This window comes from Oncorhynchus mykiss, chromosome 17 (assembly GCF_013265735.2).
Source record: "Oncorhynchus mykiss isolate Arlee chromosome 17, USDA_OmykA_1.1, whole genome shotgun sequence".
In the NCBI taxonomy this organism is placed as follows: domain Eukaryota; kingdom Metazoa; phylum Chordata; class Actinopteri; order Salmoniformes; family Salmonidae; genus Oncorhynchus; species Oncorhynchus mykiss.
In genome coordinates this window covers 86677386-86698085 of record NC_048581.1, presented here as the reverse complement: position 1 = coordinate 86698085, position 20700 = coordinate 86677386, and the positions used below count along the sequence as shown (strand labels likewise).

The 20700-nt window shown below is 42.2% G+C and overlaps 1 protein-coding gene across 2 annotated transcripts in view; it reads left to right on the top strand.

Moving 5' to 3' along the window:
• Positions 1 to 598: 598 nt before the first annotated feature.
• Positions 599 to 20700, top strand: part of tespa1 (thymocyte expressed, positive selection associated 1) — a 24036-nt gene continuing 3934 nt past the window's right edge. The window contains exons 1-11 of one of the 2 annotated variants that reach the window (XM_036950866.1): positions 599 to 977; positions 3552 to 3614; positions 5081 to 5257; positions 5754 to 5796; positions 14465 to 14508; positions 14623 to 14676; positions 15335 to 15374; positions 15564 to 15620; positions 15933 to 16025; positions 16239 to 16447; positions 20191 to 20700. The exon at positions 20191 to 20700 is cut by the window's right edge and continues 911 nt beyond it. In XM_036950866.1, the coding sequence (XP_036806761.1) occupies positions 5104 to 5257; positions 5754 to 5796; positions 14465 to 14508; positions 14623 to 14676; positions 15335 to 15374; positions 15564 to 15620; positions 15933 to 16025; positions 16239 to 16447; positions 20191 to 20700 (1204 nt within the window). In that variant the 5' untranslated portion in view covers positions 599 to 977; positions 3552 to 3614; positions 5081 to 5103. The remainder of the gene's footprint in view (positions 978 to 3551; positions 3615 to 5080; positions 5258 to 5753; positions 5797 to 14464; positions 14509 to 14622; positions 14677 to 15334; positions 15375 to 15563; positions 15621 to 15932; positions 16026 to 16238; positions 16448 to 20190) is intronic. The other variant, XM_036950867.1, reaches the window with a different exon arrangement.

The following is a 20700-nucleotide window of genomic DNA, read 5'->3' as shown; positions in this document are numbered from 1 at the left end:
TGGTGGAAAACATTGTTTTCAATTGGGTTGAGATCTGGTGACTGAGATGCCTTGGCATATGGTTTAGATTGTTGTCATGCTCATCAAACCATTCAGTGACCACTCGTGCCCTGTGGATGGGGGCATTGTCATCCTATGGAGGCATAGCCATGGTAACCAACATTTTTTTTATACATGACCCTAAGCATGATGGGATGTTAATTGCATCATGAACTCAGGAAGCACACTTGTGAGGAAGCACCTGCTTTCAATATACTTTTTATCCATAATTTACTCAAGTGTTTCAATTATTTTGGCAGTTACCTGTAGATTCCCTATAATAAAAAATATTTTTGCCAAATAGTTAGTAGTTTCAAGGGATGGAACTTGAAGGGATACAGCACATACTAGATAACATGTGTACGTCACAATCGCTAGCCTCGTTTACACCTTGTGTTAACATGTACGTTTCGTAATCGGATCAATATGATCCGATCACTATCTAATCATGTACATTCAGAATGTGGAAATGATCAGGACAAAGGACGCGAGTTAGCACCAGGTATAAACGAGGCTATAATGTGAGCTCTTCTTTATTAGTCTACAGTGTTTTTGGCCTCTTGTTACGCAGGGAGGATGTATGTCACAAGTGTTTCACACGCTCTTTTTTTTCTTAAATTGAAACCACACGAACTTCCTTTTCTACCTTCCTTGTATTGTATTTGCGCGTCAAGAGACAGTCAGAGGAGTTGACAGCAATGATGTATATATTATACACATTGGTTTGAGAAAGAGAGGCGCGAACATGTAGCCTAGGCGTTGTGTTGATAAAGGTTGAAACATTTATCCAGGATGAACCGTTCCAGTAAATTGTCATCTGAAAAACAGACGAAAACCTGGATGAAATATGGAGTGCTATGCTGACAACAAGATGCAACTCGAGACCGGTGAGCGTAGTGGGAGAAACCAGAATTGAAACCTGCGGTGCTTCAGTGAAGGTAGGCTTGGAATGAACATTTGCTTATTTTTTGTAACTTAAAAAAAAAAAAAAATGTGTCCTTAAAATACTGTAGTTTGGTGTCAGCATTTGCATGCGGTTTGTTTTTCAACCATGTTTTCTAAATATGTCCTTGTTTTTTGCTTGAGCAAATAGGCAGTGCAATCAAGTTTTATAACATTTTACGTTAGACTGACGATGGGTACTGAAATATTTATACCGATATTGGCAGTTGTTAGGCTATATAAATTAAATTACTTACTTTTTTTCTCAGAGGGAACTTCTGTGATTGTCATGTACTCTATGATTTTTCAGCTCTGGTCAACATTAACATAATTGCAAGCATTTTGTGAGTTTGTTACTATTACCATGATTATCAATGTTTTGTTCTGTTTTTCCTTGTATTATGCATATCGTTAAACTCTCTCTTGAACAATGGATCTTTCCTAAGGGCACGAAGCAAGATAAAGTTAACCCGCACCTCTCTGATTCAGAGGTGTTGGGTTAAATGCGGAAGAAACATTTCATTTGAATGCATTCAGTTGTACAACTGACTAGATATCCCCCTTTTCCTCTGTATACGAAGGGGATACAATCGGACCCTGGGAATTACAGTATCTATCCTCAGTATAACATCAATGATCCTGGAGAGAATTGTTCATGAGCAAATGTATGAATATGTCAACAAACAAATTCTAATGTATGATTTTCAGTTGGGTTTTTAGAAAAACATACTCCACTGATTCATGTCTACTTTACTTGACGGACTTCATCAGGAAAGAGATTGATGAGGGAAATCTGTGTGGAATGGTACTGCTTGACCTACAGAAGGCTTTTTGATACAGTTAACCACTGTCTCCTAATCTCCAAACTGGAGGCACTGGGGTTAAGCAGCTGGGTAAAGTCCTACTTGACAGGTCGAGAGCAAGTGGTAGAGGTTAATGGTTCACTGTCTCAGGCAAAACCAATGAGTTGTGGTGTTCCGCAGGGGCGTGTGTCTGGGCCTCTATGGTTTTTACTGTATATAAACAATATGAAAGATGCTTGTTCTTGCTCTCCTTTCCTTTGTTGCGGATGATTCTACACTTCTGGTGTCTCATAAAAGTTAAACAATGTTGGAGAGCATACTTAGCACAGAGTTTACTAACATTAGCAAATGGCTTGGATATAATAAGCGATCTCTGCCGTTACTGTAGAGAAACCTGAGGCAGTTATTTTTGGGTCCAGACCTAAATTGTGTAGGTCCTCTGAAATCAGAGTGTAGTTAGGGAGTGAGGTGCTGACTACTAAAACCTCTGTTAGCTGCCCGGGAAGCATCCATGGTGGAAGCTTGGGGGTGTGAGCATGGCCACTAAAGTGCTAGGGAAGGTTACTGCCAGCACCAAGTTTTGGCTAAAAAGTCCAAGCTGCTTGATAAGGACTCCATGAGAGTGCTAGCCACTGCCCTCATTCAATGCCATTTTGACTATGCTAGTACTTCCTGGTTTGGGGTCTTATCTAAATTTATGAAGGGGAAGCTCCAGATAGCCCAGAATAAGATGATCAGGGTGGTGTTGAAGGTAAGCAGAAGCTGCTTTCAGGATCTCAACTGGCTGCCTGTTGAGGCTAGGGTGTCCCATGTTAGATATAGCCTGGATTAATTGGGGTGTCCCAGATTAGACTGGGTTTGGTTTAATTAGGGTGTCCCAGATTAGACTGGGTTTGGTTTAATTAGTGTGTCCCAGATTAGACTGGGTTTGGTTTAATTAGGGTGTCCCAGATTAGACTGGGTTTGGTTTAATTAGTGTGTCCCAGATTAGACTGGGTTTGGTTTAATTAGGGTGTCCCAGATTAGACTGGGTTTGGTTTAATTAGTGTGTCCCAGATTAGACTGGGTTTGGTTTAATTAGGGTGTCCCAGATTAGACTGGGTTTGGTTTAATTAGTGTGTCCCAGATTAGACTGGGTTTGGTTTAATTAGGGTGTCCCAGATTAGATTGGGTTTGGTTTAATTAGGGTGTCCCAGATTAGACTGGGTTTGGTTTAATTAGGGTGTCCCAGATTAGACTGGGTTTGGTTTAATTAGTGTGTCCCAGATTAGACTGGGTTTGGTTGAATTAGTGTGTCCCAGATTAGACTGGGTTTGGTTTAATTAGTGTGTCCCAGATTAGACTGGGTTTGGTTTAATTAGTGTGTCCCAGATTAGATTGGATTTGGTTTACAGGAATATTTATGGTTCTGCACCCAGATATCTAACTGGTTACTTTCCCTGTGTTCGGGATGCACACAACCACAGCAACAGAACATGTGTTGCTAATGTGTGTTTTATACAGGTTCAGGAGTGATGCTGCGAAAGGTTCTGTCTTGTATACTGGAGCCTCCGAGTGGAATGAGTTGGATCTGACCATTAAAACAATGTCCTCTCTGGGCAGCTTTAAAAAAATACAGTAAAACAAAATGTTTGTCTTATTTGCCAATGTGAACGTCACCTACGACGTACTGTAACTGCAATGATGAGATGGATGTTCTTCTTTGTTTTTTTTTATGTTGTGTTAAAACGCGGCCATACTGTGTTCAATCGTGTGGATCTTGCCTAGCCGTCTTGTCTGAAGAGGATCACTGTAACGCAGACGGAGGGAGTCAGGAAGCAGGTGCAGTCGGTGAGTTTAATCAGTGTGAATACAAAAACAGATGTAGGGTCTAAACTTGGGGAAAACAGGAAACAATACTATCTAACAAGTGATAAAACGGAGTGTTAGATAAAGGGGAAGTAATCAGGGAGGGATGGGAGTCCAGGTCTGCGTAATGATGGGTTGCCAGGTGTGCGTAATGATGGGTTGCCAGGTGTGCCTCAAAATGGGGCACAGGTGTGCGTAATGATGGGTTTGAACATCTTGGCCATGTTCTGTTATAATCTCCACCCGGCACAGCCAGAAGAGGACTGGCCACTCCACATAGCCTGGTTCCTCTCTAGGTTTCTTCCTAGGTTCTGGCCTTTCTAGGGAGTTTTTCCTAGCCACCGTGCTTCTACACCTGCATTGCTTGCTGTTTGGGATTTTAGGCTGGGTTTCTGTACAGCACTTTGAGATATCAGCTGATGTACGAAGGGCTATATAAATAAATTTGATTTGATGGGTTGCCAGGTGTGCGGAATGATGTGTTGCCAGGTGTGCGGAATGATGTGTTGCCAGGTGTGCGGAATGATGGGTTGCCAGGTGTGCGGAATGATGGGTTGCCAGGTGTGCGGAATGATGGGTTGCCAGGTCCGGCAGTTAGTAGACCGGTGACGTCGAGCGTCGGATTGGGAGTAGACGTGACAATCACAATGGATTAAGTCCCACACTTTATTGTGTTTTCCTCTATGATTTAACTAATGTGTATGTATGGCTTGTTTTATGTGTACTTGTTTTGGTCAAATTAATAAACTATCTAATTATAGATTGATTTGAGTGAGTGTGTGTGGTGTCAATTATTTTTGAAATGGCAACTATTCATTCCAATCGTGTGATAAATTCCTAACCACTTCCAACCAACAGTACTAGATTATTAATCCGTGAATATGTGTTCCTGCTTGAAATGCCCGAGAAATGCACCAGTAGCTTCACTGAAAATGTAATTAAGCTGGTCATGGTTTGGAAATGTCTAGTATTATCAATAATAAGTCTATTGATGAAATTGTATAATACTAACTTCATTGTTTGGCTTCTACCAGTTGATGATTATTGAAGCTATCCAATGAATTGGTGAGTTGTTGAGTGAGTGTAATGAGGTCTGTGTGTAGCTGGTGTAGAGGAGTCAGGCGCAGGACAGCAGATATCAGTAAATAAACGTACTTTACTCCACATATACAAAAAAAGAGAGCCCACATAAATGGGCCGTACTACATACAAACAATTACTCACAAACAGACATGGGGGAACAGAGGGTTAAATAATGAACAAGTAATTGGGGGATAGAAACCAGGTGTGTGTGTGTAAGACAAAACAAATGGAAAATGAAAAGTGGATCGGCGATGGCTAGAAGGTCGGTGGTGACGTCGAACGCCGCCTGAACAAGGAGAGGGACCGACTTCAGCGGAAGTCGTGACAGTGAGTTAACAGTGTCTCTTTTTGTTGTCCCCATGCAGCCCCCCCCCCACCCCCTCATCTGATGGAGAGGCCGTCTTCTACAACCAGGCGTCAGGCCTGGTTCCAGACCGGTCGCCAGTGGCCTACCCTGAAAGAACAAGATCCACAGGGACCTCCATCCACCCACCCGTCTGTTCCACACCAGTCTGCATCAGAGGATGATGTCTTCTCAGATGGTCAGTTCTCATTTTGGCAGTTCGATAAAGAGCTTACATTTTGAGTGACATAAAAAAAACACAAAAAAAAAAAACGTTCCTTTATTTAACTAGGCACGTCAGTTATTTGCAATGACGGCCAAACCCGGACGACGCTGTGCCAATTGTGTGCTGACCTATGGGACTCCCAATCACGGCTGGATGAAATCCAGCCTGGATTCGAACCAGGGACTGTAGTGATGCCTCTTGCACTGAGATGCAGTGCCTTAGACCGCTGCGACATTGCTGCATTATTGTATAATATCTATTGAACAACAACAGGCAGGGGGCTAAAACTCCTTAACAGCAACTCTGTTTAGTCTGGTATATTTATAAGTCACAATATGTGGACGGCTGGCCTCTGCATGATGCATCACAGCTTTGTGACAGAACAGAGAGAAAAAAAAAATGTGCGAAGTGTTAATTGTCTTAATGCTGAATGCTCACCCAGATTGTTCTATATCTACTGTTTCCACAGGATGCTCAGCAGGAAAGATTGAGAGCTGGCTGCTGGGCTGTGGGTGAGTGAGCATGCCGTGCAAGGTTTGACTTTGAAATGAAAAACTTCAGAGAGGAATTCAATAGGCAAGGATTATGCGTCAGTGGCAGCTAAAGGTTGATGGAAACCGCCCACAGTGTGGGGGAAATGTAACAGATGTGAATTGCCAGTATCAAGTTGTGCTCTAAAATAGATCTTTTCTGTTTAGGATATGGTTACAGGTCAATGGCATGGCCCAAAGGGGATTCTTGAGTCATTTCCCGAAACACCTTGGTTCTAGAACTAGTTGTGTTCTATTTATACTGTTGGACATTCTATTTGCAAACTTTCTTTGGTGTTGTGTTTTATAGTCCCAGGTTTCCATCATGTTTGGTAGAATAGTACTGTTTTGTTCTGTTGATTCCTCCAGTTATGTTTAACAGAAAATAGCATCCATGTTAGCATAGAAAAGCAATTGTTGTATAACTGGATGGAAACTTAAATATTGTGTAATTACTTATGTATTATTACCAATGATCATAGATGACTTGGTCGCGACTCTATTGGCAACATGATGTCATGAACTCAAGTCAAATTGCTCAAGTAGTCGGAAAAAGGGACGTGCAAACTTATTATTATTTTGTAGGTTTTTCAGTCGGATAAAGTGAGATAAGAAATGCTGGGGTGTTCTTACAGCATCTGGTTAACTTCACTATCTGACAATCCGCTTGAGAGCATTTCCTCTGTAGGAAGTGAACAAACTTATAAAAGCTGTAGCTCTGCTGGACAGACTGAGAGGATAGCTGGCTAGAGATGATCCCTGTAGGTCTGACCCTGTATAGTAAAGATACCAGTAGGTCTGGTTTGACCTGGATGTGTTTAACACAGAAGGCAAAGGTTAAACAACCATTAACAATCTATCTAACAGACAGTAGTATTTCATCATTCCGACTGCAGCTGATCACTGGGGCTAAATAGCCAGTTATCTATCTTATCTATCTTATCTATCTTATCTATCTTATCTATCTACATTGTAGAATAATAGTGAAGACATCAGAATTATGAAATAACACATAATCATGTAGTAACCCCAAAAAGTGTTAAACAAATATATTTTATATTCTTCAAAGTAGCCACCCTGCCTTGATGACAGCTTTGTACACTCTTGGCATTCTCTCAACCAGCTTCATGAGGAATGCTTTTCCAACAGTTTTGAAGGAGTTCCGACATGTGATTGTGGAGGCCAGGTCATCTGATGCAGCACTCCATCACTCTCCTTGGTTAAATAGCCCTTACACAGCCTAGAGGTATGTTTTGGGTCATTGTCCTGTTGAAAAACGAATGATATTCCCACCTAGCGCAAACCAGATGGGATGATGTATCGCTGCAGAATGCTGTGGTAGCCATGCTGGTTAAGTGTGCCTTGAATTCTAAATAAATCACTGACTGTGTCACCAGCAAAGCACCATCACACCTCCTCCTCCATGCTTCACGGTGGGAACCACACATGTGGAGGTCATCCGTTCAACTACCCTGTGTCTCACAAAGACATGGCAGTTGGAACCAAAAATCTCAAATTTGGACTCAGACCAAAAGACAGATTTCCACCGGTCTAATGTCCATTGCTCGTGTTTCTTGGCCCAATCAAGTCTCCTCTTATTATTGGTGTCCTTTAGTAGTGGTTTCTTTTCTTCAGCAATTTGACCATGAAGGCCTGATTCACACAGTCTCCTCTTAACAGTTGATGTTGAGTCTGTTACTTGAACTCCGTGAAGCATTTATTTGGGCTGCGATCTGATCCTCTGCAGCAGAGGTAACTCTGGGTCTTCCTTTCATAGAGAGCCAGTTTCATCACAGCGCTTGATGGTTTTTGCGACTGCAAGTTCTTGAAATGTTCCGGATTGACTGACCTTCATGTCTTAAAGTAATGATGGACTGTCATTTCTCTTTGCTTTTTTGAGCTGTTCTTGCCATAATATGGACTTGGTCTTTTACCAAACAGGGCTGTCTTCTGTATATCCCCCCTACCTTGTCACAACACAACTGATTGGCTCAAACGCATTAAGAAGGAAAGAACTTCCACAAATTAACTTTTAACAAGGCACACCTGTTAATTGAAATGCATTCCAGGTGACTACCTCATGAAGCTGGTTGAGAGAATGCCACGAGTGTGCAAAGCTGTCATCAAGGCAAAGGGTGGCTACTTTGAAGAATCTCAAATATAAAATATATTTTGATTCAACACATAATTCCATATGTGTTATTTCATAGTTGATGTCTTCACTATTATTCTACAATGTAGAAAATAGTAAATAAAATAAAAACCCTGGAACGAGTAGGTGTGTCCAAACTTTTGACTGGTACTGTATATAGTAACTTCGGAAAGTAATCAGACCCCTTGACTTTTTCCTAATTTTGTTAGGTTACAGCGTTATGCTAAATTGATTAAATAGTTTCCCCCCCTCACAATACAACAACCCATAATGACAAAGCAAAAACAGGATAAAAAAAATAATAATATATGAAATATCACATTTACTTAAGTATTCAGACCATTTACTCAGTACTTTGTTGAAGCACCTTTGGCAGCGATTACAGCCTCGAGTCTTCTTGGGTATGACGCTACAAGCTTGACCTGTATTTGGGGAGTTTGTTCCATTCTTCTCTGCAGATCCTCTCAAGCTCTGTCGTGTTTGTCACGTTCGTTATAAGGATCGGACCAAGGCGCAGTGTGGTATGCGTACATTCTTATTATTTAAAGAATAAACTCTGATCAAACTAACCAAAATAACACAACGACACGTGAAGCTATACAAATTAGTGTTGACAGGCAACTACACATAGATAAGATCCCACAAACACCAAAGGGAAATGGCTACCTATATATGACCCCCCCAATCAGAGACAACGATAAACAGCTGCCTCTGATTGGGAACCATATCAGGCCACCATAAACATACAAATCACCTAGACAATACAAAACCCCTAGACAATACAAAACCCCTAGACAATACAAAACCCCTAGACAATACAAATCACCTAGACAATACAAAACCCCTAGACAATACAAAACCCCTAGACAATACAAAACCCCTAGACAATACAAAACCCCTAGACAATACAAAACCCCTAGACAATACAAAACCCCTAGACAATACAAATCACCTAGACCAACAAAACCCCTAGACAATACAAAACCCCTAGACAATACAAAACCCCTAGACAATACAAAACCCCTAGACAATACAAAACCCCTAGACAATACAAATCACCTAGACAATACAAAACCCCTAGACAATACAAAACCCCTAGACAATACAAAACCCCTAGACAGTACCCACCCTAGTCACACCCTGACCTAACCAAAACATAAAGAAAACAGGGATCTCAGGTCAGGGCGTGACAGTGTTGGATGTGGAGCGTTTCTGCAGAGCTATTTTCAGGTCTCTCCAGAGATGTTAGATCGGGTTCAAGTCCGGGCTCTGGCTGGGCCATTCAAGTACATTCAGAGACTTGTCCCGAAGCCACTCCTGCATTGTCTTGGCTGTGTGCCTATGGTCGTTGTCCTGTTGGAAGGTGAACCTTCGCCCCAGTCTGAGGTCCTGAGCGCTCTGGAGAAGGTTTTCATCAAAGATCTCGCTGCTCCGCTCTCCATCTTTCCCTCGATCCTGACTAGTCTCCCAGTCCCTGCTGCGGAAAAATATCCCCACAGCATGAGGCTGCCACCACTTCCATACAATCCTGTCTCGGAGCTCTACAGAGAATTTCTTTGACCTCATGGATTGGTTTTTGCTCTGACATGTACTCTCAACTGGGGAAACGTATATAGACAGGTGTGTGCCTTTCCAAATCATGTCCAGTCAATTGAATTTCCCACTGGTGAACTCCGATCAAGTTGTAGAAACATCTCAAGGATAGAAACAGGATGCACCTGAGCTCAATTTCAAGTCTCATAGCAAAGGGTCTGAATACTCATGTAAATAAGCAATAAATAAATAACTACTATATATATATATATATATATATATATATATATATATACATACATTTGCTGAAATTTCTAAAATGCTGTTTTCACTTTGTCGTTATGGGGTATTGTGTGTAGATGAACGAGGGGGAAAAAAACACATTTTAGAACAAGGATGTAACGTAACAAAATGTATAAAAAGTCAAGGGGTCTGAATACTTTCCCAATGCACTGTATATCCGCCTTACAATTTTTAATAGATAGACCAATGGTGTTTATATAAATAGTGAATAGTTAACAGGTCCCAAGATCGACCCCTGTGGAACACCTGTTATACGGTTATTCAGACTTAACCCCATCAATCAGGCGTCTGAGCTCAGGCCTATACAGCATGATCAACAGTGTCAAAAGCTTTTGACAGGTCCACAAACAAAGCATCGCATTTAATGTCATTGTTTAAAGCATTAACAAAGATCATTAACAACCTGAAGTGGTTGCTGTAATAGTGCTCTGCCCAGGACTAAACCCCGATTGGATGCCCTGGACTAAACCCCGATTGGATGCCCACGACTAAACCCTGATTGGTTTACATTCAAAATACATTTCTCAGATGGGGGAAAAAAAAAAAAAAAAAAAGGTGCAAAGTTGTGTACTTACCAAGGATTCTAGAATCTTAGCCAAACAAGGAAGTGTTGAAATGGCGTGATAAGTATGATCTCTACTATCTCCGTGCTTCTGGAGTGGCAGCACAAGACATGATTTCAATACTTTTTGAATATTTCCTGATGATGATGATGATAATAATGTTAAATTAAAAAATGGTGGGTTATTGAGCCAACAATGATGGGTGCTGCACACTTTAAGCAGACTGGGATCCAATTGGTCGGTTCCTGTGGATTTGTTGTTGTCTATTGCTACCAAGGCATCCAGGACTTGTTTTTCTGTAAATAGTCTACATTTTAGCCGGGTTCCCATTGCAATCTGAAAGAGTGGTTACATAACAATCAGATTTAGCCTTTTCTGTTTTTACATAATGATACCTCGGTTGCTTAAAAGCTTGTCCGTCTGGGCTTAAGCTTCTGTTCCTGGCCTTGACCCAATGTAATGGTCCAGTGTGTAGCTGGTGTAGAGAGTCAGGCGCAGGACAGCAGATATGCGTAATCAACGTACTTTACTAAAAACGTACTTTACTAAAAAAAAATACATATATACAAAGCAACATAGTGAGCCCTCAAAAACTGGGCAATAGTCACTGTCCTGGGTGAAGACACCAGTAGAAACATATTTATCTGGTGTACCGGTTAAAATAAGAACAATCAGAGTTGATTTTGAAGGCTCTTTATGGTTGGGCCGTGTGGGTTTAGTCACCATCTGGGTTAGGTTTAGATTGTCTGTCTGCATTTCCCAAATCATAATTTAGGTCACCCAGGATAATAACTTCTGATTTTAGTAAAATAAGAAACTAGTTTCCTCATCGAGTGTGTTAGCCGGGGGGAGGACAGTAGACCCCTATAACAGTTATGGATTACATTTTTCCCCAGACAAAGGCTTAACGATATACTGAACAAAAATATAAACACAACATTCAACAATTTCAAAGATTGTACTGAGTACACTTCATATAAAGAAATCAGCCAATTTAAATAAATAAATTGGACCCTAATCTGTGGATTTCACATGACTGGGAATACAGACATGCATCTGTTGGTCACATGCATTTTAAAGAAAAGGTAGGGGCGTGGAACAGAGAACCAGTCCGTATCTGGTGTGACTACCATTTGCCTCATGCAGCGTGACATCACCTACGCATAGAGTTGATCAGGCTGTTTATTGTGGCCTGTGGAATGTTGTCCTAATCTTTTTAATGGCTGTGTGAAGTTGCTGGATATTGACAGGAATTGGAACACAACTTTGACATCAGGAAACCGCTCGCCCACACATGCGGTTGTGAGGCCGGTTGGCCATACTGTCAAATTCTCAAAAACGATGTTGGAGGGGGCTTATGGTAGAGAAAGGAAATTCTCTGGCTACAGCTCTGGTGGACATTCCTGCAGTCAGCTTGCCAATTGCACACTCCCTAAAAACTTGAAACATCTGTGGCATTGTGTTGTGTGACAAAACGGCACATTTTAGAGTGGCCTTTTATTGCCCCCAGCACAAGGTGCACCTGTGTAGTGATCATGCTGTTTAATTAGCTTCTTGATTTGCCTCACCTGTCAGGTGGATAGATTATCTTGGCAAAAGTGAAATGCTCAGTGTAGTAGCTAAAAAAAAATTAAAAAGTCAGCTCTGAACACATAATAACCCTTATTATTAATATCATAGTCCAGAATGTCCCCAGAGATCCAAGTTTCAGTCAATACCAGAATGTCCGGATACGTCTGCATAGCCCAGATCTTAACGTAATCCTGAACATGAGGAACTTACTTCCTGAACTGGATTACGTTAAGATCTGGGCTATGCAGACACATCTGAACATGAGGAACTTACTTCCTGAACTGATGTGTCTACATAGCCCAGATCGTAATGTAATCCAGTTCAGGAAGTAAGTTCCTAATGTTCAGATGTGTCTGCATAGCCCAGATGTTGGGGGTTGGGGCCTGGGGTTGGCACCGTGGGGCCTGGGGCCGCAACCAACGTCAATATGAGGAACTCTCAGAGTAACCAATGACGGAATAAAGCAAACCAAATGTTATTTTATTTGTCACATACGCCGAATACAACAGGAATACGACCAACATTGAAATGCCGACTGACAAGCCCTTAACCAACAATGCCGTTTTAAGAAAATACCTATAAAAAAAAAAGAGAAGGTAAGAGATAAGAATAACAAATGATTAAAGAGCAGCAGTAAATAACAATAGTGAGGCTATATACAGGGTATTACGGTACAGAGTCAATGTGGAGGCTATATACAGGGTATTACGGTACAGAGTCAATGTGGAGGCTATATACAGGGTATTACGGTACAGAGTCCATGTGGAGGCTATATACAGGGTATTACGGTACAGAGTCAATGTGGAGGCTATATACAGGGTATTACGGTACAGAGTCAATGTGGAGGCTATATACAGGGTATTACGGTACAGAGTCAATGTGGAGGCTATATACAGGGTATTACGGTACAGAGTCAATGTGGAGGCTATATACAGGGGGTACTGGTACAGAGTCAATGTGGAGGCTATATACAGGGGGTACCCGTACAGAGTCAATGTGGAGGCTATATACAGGGGGTACTGGTACAGAGTCAATGTGGAGGCTATATACAGGGGGTACCCGTACAGAGTCAATGTGGAGGCTATATACAGGGTATTACGGTACAGAGTCAATGTGGAGGCTATATACAGGGGGTACTGGTACAGAGTCAATGTGGAGGCTATATACAGGGTATTACGGTACAGAGTCAATGTGGAGGCTATATACAGGGTATTACGGTACAGAGTCAATGTGGAGGCTATATACAGGGGGTACTGGTACAGAGTCAATGTGGAGGCTATATACAGGGGGTACTGGTACAGAGTCAATGTGGAGGCTATATACAGGGGGTACTGGTACAGAGTCAATGTGGAGACTATATACAGGGGGCACCGGTACAGAGTCAATGTGGAGGCTATATACAGGGGGTACTGGTACAGAGTCAATGTAGAGACTATATACAGGGGGCACCGGTACAGAGTCAATGTGGAGGCTATATACAGGGGGTACCGGTACAGAGTCAATGTGGAGGCTATATACAGGGGGCACCGGTACAGAGTCAATGTGGAGGCTATATACAGGGGGTACCGGTACAGAGTCAATGTGGAGGCTATATACAGGGGGGTACCGGTACAGAGTCAATGTGGAGGCTATATACAGGGGGTACCGGTACAGAGTCAATGTGGAGGCTATATACAGGGGGGTACCGGTACAGAGTTAATGTGGAGGCTATAAACAGGGGGTACCGGTACAGAGTCAATGTGGAGGCTATATACAGGGGGTACCGGTACAGAGTCAATGTGGAGGCTATATACAGGGGGTACCGGTACAGAGTCAATGTGGAGGCTATATACAGGGGGGTACCGGTACAGAGTTAATGTGGAGGCTATAAACAGGGGGTACCGGTACAGAGTCAATGTGGAGGCTATATACAGGGGGTACCGGTACAGAGTCAATGTGGAGGCTATATACAGGGGGGTACTGGTACAGAGTCAATGTGGAGGCTATATACAGGGGGTACCGGTACAGAGTCAATGAGCAGGGTGTTGAGGTAATATTTACATGTAGGTAGAGTTATCAAAGTGAATATGCATAGATAATAACAGAGAGGAGCAGCAGCGTATGGATGGGAGGGGACAGATGCTGCAAATAGTCTGGGTAGCCATTTGATTAACTGTTCAGGAGTCTTATGGCTTTTGGGTATAAACTATTTAGGATCCTCTTGGACCTAGACTTGGCACTCCGGTACCCCTTTGCCGTGCGGTAGCAGAGAGAACAGTCTATAACTAGGGTGGCTGGAGCTTTGAAAAATGTTTAGGGCCTTCCTCTGACTCCTCCTGGTATAGAGGTCCTGGATGGCAGGAAGCTTGGCCCAGGTGATGTACTGGGCCGTACACACTACCCTCTGTAGTGCCTTGCGGGTGGATGCCGAGCAGTTGTCGTACCAGGCTGTGATGTAATAATGAAGGTTTTGGTGTATGTCTTATTTTTTATTTTAAATTGAAACTTTATGATTAGTAACAACATGTAACCTACGTCTTCTCATTAGGCGGGAGACGGACTCAGAAAACTCTAGACATAATCTGACTGTTGGTAAGTCTGACAACAAAGCCACCGTCACTGAAATCTACTGTCAGCATGGAGCAATGATGTCATATCCTACTGGTCACAACAGAACACTGATTTTAGTCTCCTCTCTTCTTCCAGAGTCTCTGCTGAAATCAAAAAGTTTTGAAGATGACCTGAGTCTGGGGGCTGAGGGTGAGGATGAAAGAGAACATAAACCCGTTGGCACACATTTACATGCAGGCGCGCACGGACACACACACACACACACACACACACACACACACACACACACACCGAGATAAAAACGCACCATAGGAAATAATCAAAGCAGGAAATAGTTTTGTAGGAAAATTAGGAGAGCATCATGAATGTTTTGGAAACGGATGGTCTGTGTATGTGTGTTACCTTGTGAAGTCCATTATACCTGTTTTGTCTAGTGGAAGGCTTTCATTATTTTGCCATTTAATAAATCCAGGGTACAGGTCTGTGCAATGTCAGTGAGATGCACCGTTCTCATGGCACAGGACTGCTTCTCCACTGCTAGTACATCAACGACATGTAGTTCCACTGAAACAAAACAATAGGCTCATTGTAACATCTAACCTTCAGCCTTCACCTCTTTAATTGAGTGTCTGACATGCTGGTGCATGTTATTTAGCTGCTGACTGACTGACTCTCCCTAAGACTGGCCCGATTTTTATACAAAGCAAAGATGAGGGCGTGTCTGAGAAGAGACAAGCCATCGCTCACTGAAGTCTAGTCACAACACAAAGGGACACATGTCACAGAGGAAATCACACACCAGTGTTTTCTTTTCACTCAAACGTTACTTTTCTTTAATGTTTTACAGCTACAGTATTAGATGTTGAGGAAGGCGTCTCAGAACTGAGGTAAGACCATATTTAACCAGAATATGTGGTTTAATTACATAAAGTCTGTCTTAAACGTATTTCCTGTTTTAGAGGGAGGTTTAGTTTAGTCAAGTATGGTTGAAGAGACGTACGTTGACCTGCTTTTATCTCCCAATGGTGGTGCCTGCTGGCTAAATGGTGCCTGCTGGCTAAATGGTGCCTGTGTAGCAGCTGCCCACTGCTGTTTCCGCCACCCAAACATCCTCACAGAGGAGTCACCACCAGGTCAGTGGCCACTGGCCACCCACAGTAGATCTGTCAAATTTACAAAGTACTACACATGGCAGGCTAAATTTATAGTCTGGAGTTGTTGTTTTTTTTTTATGCATTTTTTTCCCCCAGCTACTAGTACATTTTAAATACAGGTACATTAAGATATGACTTCTGTTTTAATACAGGCATATTAATAAATAATAGCATGCATCAACTACTATTACAAAGTTATTAGAATCTTTCTGGTTTGTTTTGTCCATTGTTTATTTCTGCCTGTCATAGTTGTTTGTCTTTGATTCCTGTTCTCCTGTTCTGTATCTGCAGTACTCCCCGCCAGAGACTGGCTCTGCCCCTTCTCCACCTGGGTCACAGTCTGGCCTCCAGTGGGCTCTCCAAAAGCACCAGTAAAGCCTCGAGGCGAGTTGGGACCAACCACTCTCAACCTGATGTTTCACAGTCTAACAGATCTAGTACAACGTCACTGAAGAATGTTTCAACTGAAGTGCAGTCAGTAACTCTCTCTCTCTCGCTCTCTCTCCTCTATATCTCCATCCCCATCCCCTCTCTCTTCTTCTATCTGTCTCTCTGACTCATCACTTACACACACACACACACACACACACACCCTAGTGTGTCGGAGGCCCTGCAGATGTGTGCGGAGGATGCAGAGGAGACTCTGTACCAGTTAGGGTTTGGTTGTGATGAGCCTGAGGTGACGGCCCGTATCCCTATCCGCTTCATCAACTTCCCCTCCCATGCCCACGGCATCAACCTCCGCCTCTTTCTTCAGTCCCAACTGCACCGGCTCCGACAGGAGGACCCAGGACTCTCCCTGGCCAGTAAGACAAACACACACCATTGTGTGGGACTCCCACCCACACTACTGTGGTCATCACCATCATGCAACACCCACAGCCAAGATATAGATAGTGTCTGAATATGACTCAGCTATAATTTACATAATAACTGTAGTTATGTAGCTCTAAGCTTCATTTACGTAGTAACTGTAGTTATGTAGCTCTAAGCTTCATTTACGTAGTAACTGTAGTTATGGAGCACTCAGCTTCATTTACATAATAACTGTAGTTATGGAGCACTCAGCTTCATTTACGTAGTAACTGTAGTTATGGAGCACTCAGCTTCATTTACGTAGTAACTGTAGTTATGGAGCACTCAGCTTCATTTACGTAGTAACTGTAGTTATGGAGCACTCAGCTTCATTTACATAATAACTGTAGTTATGGAGCACTCGGCTTCATTTACGTAGTAACTGTAGTTATGGAGCACTCAGCTTCATTTACATAGTAACTGTAGTTATGGAGCACTCAGCTTCATTTACGTAGTAACGTAGCACTCAGCTTCATTTACGTAGTAACTGTAGTTATGGAGCACTCAGCTTCATTTACATAGTAACTGTAGTTATGGAGCACTCAGCTTCATTTACGTAGTAACTGTAGTTATGGAGCACTCAGCTTCATTTACGTAGTAACTGTAGTTATGGACCACTCAGCTTCATTTACATAGTAACTGTAGTTATGGAGCACTCAGCTTCATTTACGTAGTAACTGTAGTTATGGAGCACTCAGCTTCATTTACGTAGTAACTGTAGTTATGGAGCACTCAGCTTCATTTACATAATAACTGTAGTTATGGAGCACTCAGCTTCATTTACGTAGTAACTGTAGTTATGGAGCACTCAGCTTCATTTACATAGTAACTGTAGTTATGGAGCACTCAGCTTCATTTACGTAGTAACTGTAGTTATGTAGCACTCAGCTTCATTTACGTAGTAACTGTAGTTATGGAGCACTCAGCTTCATTTACATAGTAACTGTAGTTATGGAGCACTCAGCTTCATTTACGTAGTAACTGTAGTTATGGAGCACTCAGCTTAATTTACATAATAACTGTAGTTATGGAGCACTCGGCTTCATTTACGTAGTAACTGTAGTTATGGAGCACTCAGCTTCATTTACGTAGTAACTGTAGTTATGGAGCACTCCGCTTCATTTACGTAGTAACTGTAGTTATGTAGCACTCAGCTTCATTTACGTAGTAACTGTAGTTATGGAGCACTCAGCTTCATTTACGTAGTAACTGTAGTTATGTAGCACTCAGCTTCATTTACGTAGTAACTGTAGTTATGGAGCACTCAGCTTCATTTACGTAGTAACTGTAGTTATGGAGCACTCAGCTTCATTTACGTAGTAACTGTAGTTATGGAGCACTCAGCTTCATTTACGTAGTAACTGTAGTTATGTAGCACTCAGCTTCATTTACGTAGTAACTGTAGTTATGGAGCACTCAGCTTCATTTACGTAGTAACTGTAGTTATGGAGCACTCAGCTTCATTTACGTAGTAACTGTAGTTATGGAGCACTCAGCTTCATTTACGTAGTAACTGTAGTTATGTAGCACTCAGCTTCATTTACGTAGTAACTGTAGTTATGGAGCACTCAGCTTCATTTACGTAGTAACTGTAGTTATGTAGCACTCGGCTTCATTTACGTAGTAACTGTAGTTATGGAGCACTCAGCTTCATTTACATAGTAACTGTAGTTATGGAGCACTCAGCTTCATTTACATAATAACTGTAGTTATGGAGCACTCAGCTTCATTTACGTAGTAACTGTAGTTATGGAGCACTCAGCTTCATTTACGTAGTAACTGTAGTTATGGAGCACTCAGCTTCATTTACGTAGTAACTGTAGTTATGGAGCACTCAGCTTCATTTACATAGTAACTGTAGTTATGGAGCACTCAGCTTCATTTACGTAGTAACTGTAGTTATGGAGCACTCAGCTTCATTTACGTAGTAACTGTAGTTATGGAGCACTCAGCTTCATTTACGTAGTAACTGTAGTTATGTAGCACAGCTTCATTTACGTAGTAACTGTAGTTATGTAGCACTCAGCTTCATTTACGTAGTAACTGTAGTTATGGAGCACTCAGCTTCATTTACGTAGTAACTGTAGTTATGTAGCACTCAGCTTCATTTACGTAGTAACTGTAGTTATGGAGCACTCAGCTTCATTTACGTAGTAACTGTAGTTATGGAGCACTCAGCTTCATTTACATAGTAACTGTAGTTATGGAGCACTCAGCTTCATTTACATAGTAACTGTAGTTATGGAGCACTCAGCTTCATTTACGTAGTAACTGTAGTTATGGAGCACTCAGCTTCATTTACATAGTAACTGTAGTTATGGAGCACTTTTCATGCAGTTGAAACAGTTTAATCACTAAATCAAAGTGTACAATAGACAACTACATCTACAGACTGATAGTGTCTATATAACTCAGTGTAGTATACAGGGCCTTCAGAAAGTATACACACCTCTTGACTTATTCCACCTTTTTGTTACATCCTGAATTTAAATTGAAAAAATAAATAAAAATTCTCACCCATCTACACACAATACCCCATGATGACATCACAATACCCCATGATGACATCACAATACCCCACATAATAACAAAGTGAAAACATGTTTTTAGAAAGTTTAGATAATTTATTGAAATTGAATTCAGAAATACAGTGCCTTGCAAAAGTATTCACCCCCTTGGCGTTTTTTCCTATTTTGTTGACTTACAACCTGTAATTTAATTGGATTTTTATTTTGATTTAATGTAATGGACATACACAAAATAGCCCAAAATTGGTGAAGTGAATTGAAAAAAAAATGACTTGTTTCAAAAAAATGTAAATGTGGTGTGTGCATATGTATTCACCCCCTCTGCTATGAAGCCCCTAAATAAGATCTGGTGCAACCAATTACCTTCAGAAGTCACAGAATTAGTTAGATTGCACACAGGTGGACTTTATGTAAGTGTCACATGATCTGTCACATGATCTCAGTATATACTGTATACACCTGTTCTGAAAGGCCCCAGAGTCTGCAACAACACTTTTTTTTTGGGGGGGGGGGGGGGGGGGGGGGGGGGGGGGGGGGGGGGGTAGTTATGCACGTCCACGTTTTCTGTTTTTTTTTGGTCTTATTTCTTGTTTGTTTCTCAATAAAACATATTTTGCATGTTGTGTAAATCAAATGATACGATTTAATTCCAGGTTGTAAGGCAACAAAATAGGAAAAATGCCAAGGGGGGTGAATACCTTCGCACACCACTGTATCTCATTTATACTGAACAAAAAATAAACAACATGCAACAATTTTACTGAGTTACAGTTCATATGAAGAAATCAGTCAATTCAAATAAATTCATTAGGCCTTAATCTATGGATTTCACATGACTGGGCAGGGGCGCAGCCATGGGTGGGCCTGGGAGGGCATAGGCCCAACCACTGGGAACCGGGCCCAGCCAATCAGATTGAGTTTTCCCCACACTCCGACTTTTCTATCAACAATTCACATCTCCCATTGTTCTCTGTTGGGCAGCGTTCCAAACAGTACAATACTCTCATTGTCCTCTGTGTTGGGCAGCATTCCAAACAGTACAATACTCTCATTGTCCTCTGTGTTGGGCAGCATTCCAAACAGTACAATACTCTCATTGTCCTCTGTGTTGGGCAGTATTCCAAACAAACTGTTCCTTTCTCTGAATGTTTCTTCCCCCCCTGCAGGCCGTTTCAGGCAGGTAGAGGTGCTGACAGCCATGGCCAACGCCTTCTACTCCCTCTACTCACACGTGTCCCGCACGCCCCTCCAGAAGCTCGCCCCTCCTGAGTTCAGCTTCTCCCCCACCGCTGACGGGCAGATTGGACGGCGCTTCATGGGAAGTGTCCGCAGCGAACCGAGGTCTCCAGTGGAACGACTCAAGGATACGGTTTCTAAGATGTGCCTGTATACTGGCTCTGGGGCTTCTGCCCGGCTGGGGTCGGACTCTGCCTGCCCCAGACCAGGACTCTCCCCCGGGCCTGGGTCGGCACCCAAGAAGAGAAGCAGCCTTCCTGACTTGGTGGGTCTGGTCCTGGAGAACACCAAGGCAGAGCCTTTATCCAGAGACATGGAGGAGGATAATCAGGATACAGGGAACAGTAATGAGACGAGTGCTGCTGTGGACACGATGGTGAGCGAGAGAGAGACAGAGACACAGGGACACACAGACGGGGAGGGGGAGCAGGGGTTGTTTT